The 13,845-nt window shown below is 41.0% G+C and overlaps 1 protein-coding gene across 1 annotated transcript in view; it reads left to right on the forward strand.

Moving 5' to 3' along the window:
* The window catches only part of COL6A3 (collagen type VI alpha 3 chain), a 67,716-nt gene extending 54,136 nt beyond the window's left edge, over positions 1 to 13,580 (forward strand). The window contains exons 39-43 of the mRNA XM_087424641.1: positions 363 to 760; positions 2,201 to 2,464; positions 3,553 to 3,651; positions 11,963 to 12,127; positions 12,902 to 13,580. Coding sequence (XP_087280767.1) covers positions 363 to 760; positions 2,201 to 2,464; positions 3,553 to 3,651; positions 11,963 to 12,127; positions 12,902 to 12,942 — 967 coding nt within the window. The 3' untranslated portion in view covers positions 12,943 to 13,580. The remainder of the gene's footprint in view (positions 1 to 362; positions 761 to 2,200; positions 2,465 to 3,552; positions 3,652 to 11,962; positions 12,128 to 12,901) is intronic.
* The last annotated feature ends 265 nt before the right edge of the window (positions 13,581 to 13,845 follow it).

The following is a 13,845-nucleotide window of genomic DNA, read 5'->3' on the forward strand; positions in this document are numbered from 1 at the left end:
TTAGACTATTGCTCAAATATTATTTTGTTATCAATAATATTAATAATTATTATAAGATTATTGTCTCTTTACTCTCTGCTTTTATTTTATAAATTGAAAATAAAAAGTCAGATGTATCTATAAAACATTATGGGCTTCATTTCTAATGATTCTATTGTTTTACTGCTGTTCAATATCTTTTCTGTGGCACAGATACTGAAAAGAAGGAATTTAATACATGCACTACTATACAGAAGATATAAGAACTACTGCATGTGTTTTGCTAAAACAGCCAATTTTGCATAGTTCATGGGGTTACGTCTTTGTCTATTTCAGATAGCAGGCAAAAATATGTATGGTTGAAACAATATTTGTTTTAACAGAAATGTTCCAAATAATGTTACTTCAAGGCCTACATCCAAACCAGTGACCACAACGAAGCCAGTGACCACCACAGAACCAGTGACAACCACCACAAAACCAGTACCTGTGGTAAACCTCCCGGCCTCAAGGCCAGCTGTTGCAAAACCGGCCGTTGCAAAGCAGGCCGTTGCAAAGCAGGCTGCTGCGAGACCTGTGGCTGCAAAGCCTGTGGCTGCCAAGCTGGAGGCCACGAAGACGGCCACAGTGAAACCTGCAGTGGCTGTGAAGCCTACAGCAGCAAAGCCAGCAGCTGTAAGGCCCCTTGCTGCTGCCAAACCTGTGGCCCCAAAGCCTGAAGCCCCCAGGCCCCAGGCAGCCAGACTGGCCGCCACCAAGCCAGCCACTGCGAATCTCGTGGGTAAGAAAGCTGCCATTTGGGCTGCTGACTTGTGACATCCGCATTTACTGGGTCTAGGGCATGTCCCTCGAAGCCTGTTTACAAAGCAATCAAAATACAGCCATTGATTTGAGATTTGCACATCTAGATTATGTATTTTAAAAGGTGCTGATCAGAGCATGGAATTGTCAAAACATTGTTTTTTTTCTATATTAGAAAGCAGTCTTCGTCGTACGACCCTTTGGGAGGCTGGCGAGTTCCATATAAGGAGCTCGTGAAATGAGTCTCACGCTCCCTTCTGCCTCCCTTCTCTCACTCCCCACCCTGTGCTCCGAACCTTGCTTTGGGGTCAGGGGAGCTTCTCATTCTCTCTGGGATGTCAGCCGGGGGCATGGCCCACTTCTCCTGAAAATCCAGTTGTCTTAAGCTAAAGGGATGGGATCTGAGTAGAAGTAGGGTTTCAGATCCCATTTCGGGAGTAAGAGAGAGAAAGAAAAAGCCTGTCTTTAACTCTTAGGCAATGAGAGGCTGTTTCTACACTTGGGTTCTGGAGCCAGACCTGCCTCCCTTCGAATCTGACTCCAGAAGATCTGGAGGGAGCTTTGTAATTACAAACTTTGTCCCTGCTATGAAGCATATACGCATAGAAAAGAGGCCCCATGCTCTGCACTGTGGCAATATCGGGGTGTTTAGTTTAACAAAAATGTGGGGAAAGTGGGAACCTGGATGATCGCCCTCCCCTACAGACTGAACCACGTGCTCGTACTGTCCATGAGAAAATCCTTCCAGATTGAGTTAGATATAAGTGAGAAAATCCTTCCAGATCGAGTTAGATATAAGTGAGAAAATCCTTCCAGATCGAGTTAGATATAAGGGGAGGGCGGGCTTAATGAGACCCAGAGTGTGTCGTTTTTTTCCCTCAAAGATGCTAGAAGGTACCGTAGTGGGTCACAAACTGTTTATAAAGGTGAAGGCAGAATGTATGTGATCACGAAACAATGGAAATTGTCTTCATTTTATGAACGGAGAGAAAGCAGAGATTCCTTTAAAAGAATTTCGTGTCACGCCCTAAAGTTTCATGACATAATATATTTTAAGTTATGGGCTCATTTTGTATTGGACACTTCACTTTAGATTAGCACACTGGAACCTGTATTTTCAAAGTATCTCCTTAAATGGAGAGATTTTCAATAGGGAAAAAAAAGGTAGTTATGTTCCTTGCTGATGAATAATGAGATTTTTAACTACTGTGAATTTCACACTTCTTGTATGCTGGTGGGTTACGGGACCAATGTTGCTCAGGAGCTTGAACAAGAAATTAGTTCCTTGCCTCGCCTAAATTTCAGATCACCTTTCTATTGATACATCTCAGGTTACATCTCTTGCTTCCATGTTACAGTCATTTAGGGTTTTATTTTTCGTCTCCACTCTCTCCTCACTCTGCTTTGATCTACCTTCCAGTTAAGGCATCCCGAGAGGTCCAGGTGTCTGAGATTACAGAGAACAGCGCCAAACTCCACTGGGAGAGGCCCGAACCGCCCAGTCCCTATTACTATGACCTCACTGTCACCTCGGCCCACGATCAGTCCCTGGTTCTGAAGCAGAACCTCACGGTCACAGACCGAGTCATCGGGGGCCTGCTCGCCGGGCAGACCTACCATGTCACAGTGATCTGCTACCTGAGGTCTCAGGTCAAAGCCACCTACCAAGGAAGTTTCAGTACAAGTAAGTACATGGTCGGTTAAAGAAAAGTCAGTACCTGATCACTTCTTGGAGTATCAAATGGGACATAAAGGGAACAATTCTTATTCATTGAATCTGTTCTGAAATAGCAACGAGGTTAAAACAAAATCCTGGGTGTTTTTGGTTGCACCCAACTTTATAAATTAACAAAGGAAAATGGGATGTCTTGTGAACTATTGTCCTGCCCTTGGGGTCCTGGGCTACTCTATGGAGGAAACCAGATCCCTTCAGCCTGAGTGCAGCCCCTTCTCTGGGAAAAAGAAATATGCCCTGGTAATCTGGCTGGGGGTCTTGACTGTCCACGATGACCATGTGTCAGAAGCACGTTTCCATGTTCAGTGAACAAAACATACCATGGAGTCACTGGCTCCTTAGGGAGTAACCGAGGAGTCCAGGAAGTCTCATCACCCTAGGGGCCCTGGGACATTCACAGCCACTGCAGAAAGGGCATCAACATTTCCCTCCCCTGGTCCCACCAGGCTCAGGCTCTGCCCTCTGCCATCTGTTGTCCACCCCACCCCCCTCTACCTCACTGAGGCCTGCCCTTGCATGCTTTTCCAGTCTCTCTTAATTACTCATGCCATCCGCCTGTCCTGTCTAAGTTCTTCTGGATTCCGCCTCCCATTCTTCTTGACCCCTGCTGCTCCTGGGATGTGGAAAGGGAGGCTCACATCCTCTTCTCTTTGGGCCAATGTTATGCAGATCAAGGAACCATATTGAGGAAAGGGAATCCCATCAGTCACCAAGGACTAGGCCCATGAAGATATGAATCCAAAGACACATCCAACCCCAGGCTTCTATTTTCTTGGATGGCAGCAACAGAAGTTAAATGGGAGATGAGAGAATTTGTTCAAAATTTCAGGCATATCCTCCATTTGATTGTTAAGAGATGAATTCAGCTTGTAGACAATAGATGGTGTATGTAGAGACTTCTTGGGTCTCTGTGTTTCAATGGCTCGCTCTTATATAAGACATTAATCCAGAAAGGCAAGCTTGCCTCAGTCCTTAAGGATTCCTAAGCCCTTCAATTTCTGAGTTACCCACTGGCTGCATATATTTTTCTTTTATAGAGAAAACTCTGCCTCCACCTCCACAACCAGCAAGGTCAGCTTCTAGTTCAACCATCAATCTAATGGTGAGCACAGAACCGTTGGCTGGAAGTGACACTGGTGAGTTGTGAAAATATTAGATCCATTAATGGCACTAAGAGAGTATTCTTCCAAACACTTTAAGCCCGCTGAAGTCTTGATTCTAGGTGATCTGCCTGGGTTCTAATTCTCAGGCTAGGCATGACTTCTATAGGGAAAGTTCCAAATCTGCTCTGCGTGGCCCAACATGGTCTTATTCTGCATATTCCAAGTTGTAAATTGTGACTTACGTTGCCTGTCACCGGGCTCTTAGAGAAAATCAGATGGGAGTTACTTCTGGGGCTATAGCCAGGAATCACGTATCTGTTAGTCATTTCCCCTGTGCTTCATGTTGGGACTAGAGTTGATTTGTGGTCTGTGATGCTGCAAAGAGTAGGGTTTCATCCACTCAGTAATTTAATCTAATAAAAAATTGCTTAGAAGAACATAAGATAAACCAGATTGGAACTCATGAAATACATGAGTTTGGAAGTGACCCCTGGGAAGTTCTGGTCCTAATTCCCTGACCACACGCCCTGGCTCAGTCTGTCATCCCACTGTCTCTGTGCCTGAGCCCTAGTGTGTGCACAGTTTCTGTTAAATCAGTGACGAGTGTTACTCGCTTTTGTGCCCAGGCAGTGGAAATCTGCGAGACCTGTAACCATCATCCAGCAGAGCCCGAGCTTAGATTGTTCGTCCGTGAGAAACTGATAGTCGATACGCTTTGTTCGAGACTATTTGGCAAATGATGTTGGTCCTAATATCCAAAACCAAAATTCCACGGGCACTTAGATATATTATTGTCGTATAGATCCCAAAGCAAAAAGTTTCCACTAACAATGGGGACAATTTAGTGTTTTTTGGTGCATTGGCCACAGTCAGGCAGAGGAAAGCATAACTCTACAGTGTCTATCTCCATAGTGGATTACTATAAAAGGTGTATGTTGGGCACCTAGCTGTGTCTGTATTGCACTAGGTGGAGAAGCAGCTGTGCTTTCTCAATGTGTATTGCATTGTCACAAGCAACAGCACGTTATTTTGTGAGCTATCATGTACGTATTCATCATTCTGCTCTTTCCACTGTAAGTTTTTAAAATGATGTTTGTTTCTCATCTTCCCCTTTCTGTAGAGTGTGCACCCTATCTCGTCTGTGTTCACATAAAATTAGAGGGGTCCAGGTGTCTTCTGATTCCACACACCCATCTCTTTGGGGCCACTTGAGAGAAGAGGCCTCTTGTTTCTTTTAGTTGTTTCTAGAAGGAATCTTCTCTATTGCTAGAATGCCTAATTTCATTGATAAACTTTCCCTGTCTATATACATGTATATGTATCTATCTCTATATCTATATCTATATTTATCTATCAACTATCAATTTTCTATCTATCTATCATCTTTCAATCATCCCTTTGTAGGGCCACAACCCGTACTGATGTGTGGCATCAGGGATTACTGGAAAGAAGGTAACCAAGTGAATGCAGGAATTGTGAAACTATTACACACATAGACGTGTAATAAGGTTAAAGAAATGGACTATGTACAGAACTGAAAAATACTTAAAATAGTTTGCTTTTGGAAACAAGTTTAGGAATTGGTCCATGTTAGAGACATTCATGTATTTTTCAACCTCTGTAGCCTTTCCAGTGGAAAGATTGACAGAAGAACAAATTACTTCTTCTTGGTATAAATTAAGAGGAACGATTCAGGTGTTCATGGTACATTGGGCCATTAAACTTAACTTCTTAGGGACTGTATAAAAAGATTTTATAAAACCTTTAATGTTATAATTTTCAAATCAAACTGAAAAAAAATGGAAGTAGGGATGTGGAGTGAGGGTTTGGGATGGAGAGGAAAACTTAAGTAGTAACCCATTTGATTTCTGCTCAGAAGAAGTTGTCTGAGACCTGTAGCACGGGCCCGTGCATAAGCCTTTGTCCTCTGCACTGGGGTACACTGTGGCTCCTCTCCACTCCAGCTCCCTTCCTCAGTCACCTCCATCAGGCTTCCCAACATGGTGCTTGAGCTCAGAGAGAAGCCACAACGAACTCACTAGGATTTCCCCAAAGATATGTGTCAGGAGAGATTCCACTCTAAATTCAAGGTCACTGACATCTGTGTGTCTTGTTTCCCACTCATTCGTAACTTTACTCCTCTTTGAGTGTGGGAAATGTAAAATTTCTAGTAAATTCAGTGCTTCATTGGGAGAAAATGACTAAGAGTAAACTACACAGTGAGATTTGGGGGTGCTTTTGGTTCTCTTATGTGTGGTCCAGAAGAGATAAGATTATCTAAACAGTGCTTAGTTGGTATAAACAACACAATCTTTGAACAAGAATCCGGCTGGGCTGTTTTGTTTTGTTTTTTAATACTGAGTCACAGGTTCAAAATTAGGACAGTGTTTTCAATCTAGACCTGTCACACTTAGGTCTCCTTGTTCCATGGGATGGAGAGAAAAGTGTTCTTGAAGTTGGGTCTCGTGTTTCTTTCAGGACGACAGGTAGTTTGACAGAGATGACTCTAACCCTTTCTCCTTCATTCTGATCAGTACATAACCCTCAAGCCCAGGCCTTGAATGGCCTTTCACCATTTCACGAGTGTGTGTACACACGCATGGGTGTGTATTTCCCACCTAGTGTTTCAGTCAGGGTGAAGATATAAATTATGTGCTTTTTTTTAAGAACAAGGACCTGCATAATCGATCCCTAGCCACACAGTGTCAAAATAGCACTTTCCTTGGAGAAGGTGCTTAATACACATTTGCTCAATGAACGTATGTAAGCGTGCACACTCCTACACAGGCCATTTTTGAGATCTCTTTTTGAATTAAGTTAGTTGGATATTTACTTTAAAATGTTAACATTCAAAATGTGTAAACAGAATTAGGAGATGAAAGTTTGTCTTTCTCCCTCCCGAAAACCTCCCTTCCCTCCTCCCACTGTAATCAAGTCATTTTAGAAATTTTCCCCAGGGGGATAAAACATTTTAATGATATTTGTATTTTTGCAGATGAAAAAAGGAGTGACAACTCATCACTTTATTAAATAACTTTTAAAAAATATGGTAACTGTATTCTTAGTAGTTGCACGTACATTTTGCGTCAAAACATCAATTACCACAATATGCGTTATTTCTCCAAAGATGTATTTTCTAGACAATTCAGGCAAATTAAATTTTAAAACTAGCTTTTATATGTGGACGTGAATGCAGTTTAATTCCTCTCATTTTCTGCAGCACCAATTAATTAGAAACACAGTTTGTGTTTACAGAAATGCATCTCTTTCTTAGTATTAAATATTAGATACTGTTCCTGGCTTCTTTATGCTTTATTCCTCCTCCATGAATAAAAGATTCACTGGGTTGTGATGTTATTTTAAGTAGTCTAATGAAAGAGAAAAAGAGTGAGCAGTTTTAACACTTGAGGTTTCATTGCATATGTTAATGTTTGCCCATTTTGAAATTCATATTTAATAGACACTTCTTTAACAGGAATTTGACACAGGCACATCATGAGAGGACAGTCTACTGAAGGGATTCTTTGTCCCCCAAATGAGGACTGGGCCTGTTTGGTATATTGCAAAGCAAGGCCCAGGCTGTGAGATGAAGGTTGATGACATCAGCAGACCTATAGCATCGTTACTAACCACTCAGGATTCCAGGCTTTGCAATATGACGTGATTCCATTTTACATGGTTAATACTTGTATTTTCCTCAACAAAACAAAACAAATCCCCACAAAAAGATTCCACCCTACTTTTTGTTTTCCTCAGTATCTAAAAGAATCATACCCACTTTTCTGTGATACATTTGCTGCCTATAAATGGCAAGGAGAAGCAATTAAACGAATCTTTCGGTGATTATCACAGCCTTAAAAAAGCATTGAATGTGCTAGGCATTTTTGTAGCATGCTTTGTTACTGCTAGTTTCAAGAGTGCTGTGTAGTTGCTAATTTTGATTTTAGGTTTTTGTCATCGTCTCTCTCCTCCTCCTCATTTTTGGCTAAAAAGAAGCCTCGGATAGATATTTTCTATGCATATTATTACTAAAGCTAAGACTCTCTGAAGTTTCTAAACAACAAAAATCTAACTCAGAAAATTTACCTTTTGTAGTATTACAAAATGACTTCTAAATTATAAGGATTACAAAATAATCCTTACAAGAGAGCCAAAATAACTAACAAAATGTGTAGCGTTCTTTTTTACTTATTCTAGAAATTAGCAATCCGTAGAAATGATCACATTTTTGTCTGAGCAGGCATTACTGGGTCAACAATACAGCTGTGAAGGAAATAAGTTCACCAATGTTTTACTTATTTTATTGATTCTAAGATGCACAATTTTCCCATTGTAGCACTTCTGAAATTGAAATGTGACTTACAATTGATGGCATGTCATGGTTTATTGGCAGTGTTTTGTTTTACTTCGTGGAATATAAGATAATAGTGCATCACAAAATTAAGATCTTGAATTTGGTGAAATATAGTATTTGGTTGCCCATGTTCCACCATAAATTATAGCATTGGCTGGCACAAAATGATATAATGGGGAAAATATATGACTTTATGTTAACAATAATTTAAAGAACTAACTTAACCCCACAAGCTGAGGTAAATTAAATAGCTCCAAATATTTTCTCTACCTGGTTAAAAAGAAATAGGCATCTCCAAGGCCGTGTGTTTATTGCTGCATGAGGATGTATCTAAGTCAGTTGCAATGTTCGGTTTATAATGAGCATCAAAGGGTATTTGGCATTTTTTATTGTGAAGTATAAAAATCTTATTAAAAAAAAGTCTATTGGTCAAGATCTGAAAGAGCAAAGGGTCCAAAACTTAACCACAACTACATTTAAAATAAAGTAAAAAATACAAAAAGTTTCTTTGGTATCTTTTGAGCCAGTCAATGCTCCAAATGTAGATGCAGGGAAGTTTTTTAATTAGTTTTTTTTTTCTTTTGTTTTCTGTTTTGTTTTTTTTTTTAATTTTATTTATTTATTTTTTCCCCCCAAAGCCCCAGTAGATAGTTGTATGTCACAGTTGCACATCCTTCTAGTTGCTGTATGTGGGACGCGGCCTCAGCATGGCCGGACAAGTGGTGCGTCGGTGCGCGCCCGGGATCCGAACCCGGGCCGCCAGCAGCGGAGCGCGCGCACTTAACCGCTAAGCCACGGGGCCGTCCCAGGAAAGTTTTTTAAATTCATGAAAATCATACCTGCTTCTGAGCTCTGGAAGCACTTGACACCGTATCAACAGTGTTGGGTCTGAAGGATTAAACCTTCTTCTTGTTTTTGAAACCATTAAACTCGTGAGGAACATATTTACATATATTTACAATTGTGGCATAAACACTTCCCATCCCCCCAGTTTTGCTCAAGGAGGCATTTCAATAGTGATGACTTACTGGTTTGGAAAATGTCAAAGTTCATGCCTTTAAAAATGCTTTTAGACACTATAGAAATCTCGAACTACAAAAAAGCCCGAATTTTCCAGTTCAACATGTTTTGTGTTTTGGAGTGAATATTTTTTCTAATTATAAAATAATAGATATTCATTGTGAAAAATTCAGAACATACAGAAATATAAGAAAATATGATTCTCATAGTTGCAACATTGATGGCCACCATCAATGAGCCAGTGCAGGTCCTTCCTGATTTGTTTCTATGAATATTACATGTGGACACACTCATGCATCACATGGGTGCACACACACATCTTTATTACAAAAATGGACCATGTTTCCTAGGGTGCCTTCCACCCCATGGTTCTAGGACGTACTAGCTTGACTCCTGTGGCTTCTGTGAACACAAGAGATTCTCAAAACAGGGTTTTTCCAGACATTACACTGGCATCAGTTTCCTCTTGTATTTGGATGCTCACTGAAGCCCAGTGACCAGTCACTATTTCACCAGGAAGTTTCCCAAGATGGTGGTCTGAATCTGGCAGCCCTTCAAGTTTTTCTTTTAAAAATAAAACTTATTTACATTGTTATTCTAGGCTAACGTGAACCAGGAAAGATTATTGATAATTTTCACTTCCTATTGTCTTTTAGACTTCCATTGGGTTCTCAGTATAGGGAGGAGAAAATTAATGAATGTACAGTGAGACACTCCTCTCAGATCAAAGAGAGGACTCCGGGCTCCCCCTAGACTCATGCCCAAAGGGGCAAACTGATTTTGGAGGGAAAACATGAACAGCTGTTGTGTCCAAAGACTTGTTCCAGGGCGAAGCTTATGAGGTCCAACCATCAGTCTTTGGACTACAAGACATTTTATTTTTTTGGCTTTAACATGGCTGTTTTAGTATCTGTAGACATGGCTTAGGTGAGTTCAGCCTAAATGACGTGTTTCAGAAATCAAGGTGATGAGAGTTTAAAACTATCAGACTTCTTAAGAACATAAAATGGCCCATTTTCATGCTTTAAAAATGGAGAATCTCAGGTTTTTGTCTTTGAACCGTGTGGGGCCCTCATTAGTATATGTCTCTTGGTTTTCCAAATGTCTGTTTGTCCACAGTAACAGTGCCCTTATATTCCATTTGTAAACCTTACAGGGTCTTAGCAGTGACTTTTGCTGGAATAAAGTGTGTAAAATGCAAGAGCAATAGTTGCCTACTGGAGAGTCAAGGTGGGAATGGAAGGAAGCCGGAAAAGCCAGTCAGTCAGGGAGCAGGGTGTCCTGCTGCAGGGCTGCCTCCAGGCTGGCTGTCCTGGGGTCTGGGCAGACTTCTTACGTCTGCTTCAGACAAGCCCAGAGGAGTGAGGATGGAACAGCTAAACACAGATGGCCAGGACTGAGTGTACGAGGAACAAACAAAATGGAACAAACAGGCCGTTTGGGGGATGCTCTGGGGAGGAAAGGAGAGGGGATGAGTCAACCATTAGGCCCGAGCCTCACGCTAACAGGGGAATGCACCAGTAAACAAGGGAAAAGTTTGGTAGTTGAATAGTCTTGCCTTGCTCAGGCCTTTCCATGACATTCTTTGAAAGCCAGACATCAGTTATTGGCACATCTGAGAAGAAGGAAGTTGTTTTCGTAAATTCTCATTTTATTCTGTCTTCATTGGGTCTTCAAAGGCTCTTGGTAGTGCCACTGGCTTTCTGGGCCTCTAAGAGGGTCTGTAAATAGGAGAGGTTATAGTTGTGGAGCCACCAGTTTTCATGCTTGGGTGACCTCTGCAGGAGTGTGTTAGACCAATTGTGAGCCTCAATCCTGTGCTCCTTTGCGTCTGGTCTGTTATGGTTGACCCAAGCTTTGGCTCTCTACCTAAAGACTGAGGTTTTCCTTTTACTCCTTGGTATCAATCAGAACTGCAGATGCTCACCACCTCTGCAGCTCTGAGCAACCCACGGAGCTGGGGATAAAGGCCCATGGAGATGTCAGCTCTGTGTGGGGAGGCCAGGTGATTCAGGCATGTCAGCAACTCACGTAAACACATAGCATTATCCATTCTAGAGAGTTTTGTCAAAAGAAGGTTTACACTTTTCAAACTTTCCAATAACGGTTGACATTAATGCTTCTCTTTCCCAGGACAATCTGGAGTTTGCCAGAACACTCTGTAAACAGAAGTTTTACTGTGTGAGAACTGTAAATGTTTCTTTCCAGGCATTGAAGAGACCATAGCTTTGACTTTGCAGCTGGACTGCGTTAGAAGTATGCATTTAAAACATAAACTTCCTTAACTGGAAAAAGAATGCTTCTCTGTCTTCAAATAGCTTTGCTCTGTAACATTTTTGCCGTTGTGAATTTTACATCAGTGTTAGCGCTTCTTTTTACTTACTTGTTTAACTTGGCAGGTCACAAAGGCGCTTGGCTACACGCACACGCGTGCAGACATATACACACACTCATAAAGGATTTTTCTTTTCCACTTTAACTTTTATTTTTTGTCTACTTGGCTTGTAGTGAAATATACGGCCATCTTTTTGAACTACTCTCTGACTGAACTTAATTGCTATTTTGCAAGGAGTAGAAAACTCCAAGGTTTTAAAATTCAGTTTCTTCTCCGAGGTTTTAGCATTGATGGAATTGGAGAGTAAATGGCCCAGGACTGGAAATGGAAAAACGCAGTTCATTTCATCTTAAATTATCCAATAATGATAGCCAACATTTGGAATTCTGAGGGCAGTTTTTAAAATACTTTCATCGATCTGATTGCATTTATTGCTCACAAAGCTACAGGTGGTTCTTATGTCCATTTGACAGTGAGGAAACTGAGGCCTGGTGAGGGTAAGGGAGCGTTCATCCTTGAAACTCTTCTCTTTTCTGTCTCTGACAGCATTGTGACTAGATCTTCAGCCCCTCGTGCTGGGAGCAGAATAACTTGCACGTTCTAATTAACGCTCTTTTCTCATCTTATTATTAAAGATATATGTAAGTTGCCAAAAGAAGAAGGAACTTGCAGGAAATTTATGTTAAAATGGTACTATGATTCGGAGACCAAAAGCTGTGCCAGATTCTGGTATGGAGGCTGCGGTGGAAACAAAAACAGATTTGAGTCACAGAAAGAATGTGAAAAGGTTTGCGCTCCTGGTAAGTGATTGTTCTTTTGTGTTTGTGGCTTTTGCAAATAAGATAAAAGACCTAGGCCAATAATTTACCTTTTTAAGATATTTGAATTACAATGATTATGATATATGTGAAAAAGAAGATAAATTGTATCTTCAGATAAGGAAGATATGCAAATAAAAGATGTGAAATTAATTTTCTGAATTATTTCCTAAAAAACATACTTGTATACTTATATTCTTGCCAATGAAGAAACACATGGCCAACTACTCCTCACTCTTCAGAAATGTTACTAAGTCCCTGTTACTTATAAAGTATTGTGACAAAGATGATTATTAGGAAAATAATATAATGAATAATTATGATAACACCAAAGATAAGTAACCCCTATATATTCATCTTTAAATAATTTTGCTTCCTCTAAACAATAATGTTGACATTTGGGCCATCCAATATCTCCATTATGTTGGGCAACTCAACTGGTAATAAAATCAGAACTGCTTCACCAAGAGGCCGGGGCCAATGCCAGAATGGGAGGGTTCACTTTGCATCTAGTCCTGGCAGTTGATGCCAGGTGAGAGCATGGGCTCAGATTTCACAGAGAGCCCCAAACCCCAGGCCAAGAAGCTCCTGGGGAACCACTGAAGGTATTGAGCAGAAAAGTGAGATTAGGGATGAAAACAAGAGGCCATAGAACATTTTCATGAGAAATATAACTCTTTTCGTTCAGTAACGTGGCTTTTCCCCCTCCTCTTCTCTCCCACCCTCACCCCACCCACCTCCTCCATCCATGCTCAGTGCTTGTCAACCCTGGAGTCATCGCTGCAATTGGGACCTAAGCATGGCCGACCGGTGACACATACCTCTTGAAGAAGGAGTTAGCCATTTGCAAGTCGTCTTTGTAGAAGCTCTGGGTGTAGATTCCCTTGCACTGTACCATTTCATGCTTTGATTTACACTCGAACTTGGAGGGAAACGTTCTGCGCATGACCTATCAATATGGTGCTAAATGTGTCTGTGGACCCAACGCTCTCTGTCTCCAGGCAGTTATATTGTATACTTTGAACGTCGTGTAATAGTTACCCACTGCTGGTGTTTATGTGAACATTTCTGTAAATTCTAATTCCCTCTGGAGTTTCACGTTATGCCTGTTTCAGGCATATGCAAGGTCTAGAAAATAACCCCAAACTTCACAGCTACTCTGTATACTTCTGCTTGCTTCATTTCTTCCCCTCTTAATTAAGCATGACTTTAGATGGAAAGCCTGTGTATGGTGAATAAACAAGAATCCAACTTTTTCATTTTCCCCTCAATTTCCCGGATTAGATTTCGAGCTAATTTCCTTTTTCTAAAGCCTCTAACAAATGATCTAGTTAGAAGGAAGCAAAATCTCTTAATCTTTGTGCACTGTTGTGGGACCAATGCCTTAATTAAAGAATGAGAAGAAAGTCATCATAGAGAATATTTTTGGCATTCCTCTAACGTTGTGTGGGTTTTTTTTTTTTTTTTGTGCGGGGGGGTTTAATTTTAATTTTAAAATTTTTAGGAAATTTATACAAAGAAACTTTTTAATAAAGTATATTGAAAGTGTCATGGGTTTGATGTTATCGGCTGTTTGTTTCCATAGCACCTGTTGTCAGAATCACCCCAGACCAGGGCAATTGGGCCTGGTCCAGGCCCATGGTCCTGGGCACCACTCTTTTGTTTCCATTGGAGGGAGCAAAGTGCTCTATCAGACAGTG

The sequence above is a fragment of the Ceratotherium simum genome, chromosome 37 (genome assembly GCF_057802395.1).
Source record: "Ceratotherium simum simum isolate JZ-2026a chromosome 37, ASM5780239v1, whole genome shotgun sequence".
NCBI lineage: Eukaryota > Metazoa > Chordata > Mammalia > Perissodactyla > Rhinocerotidae > Ceratotherium > Ceratotherium simum.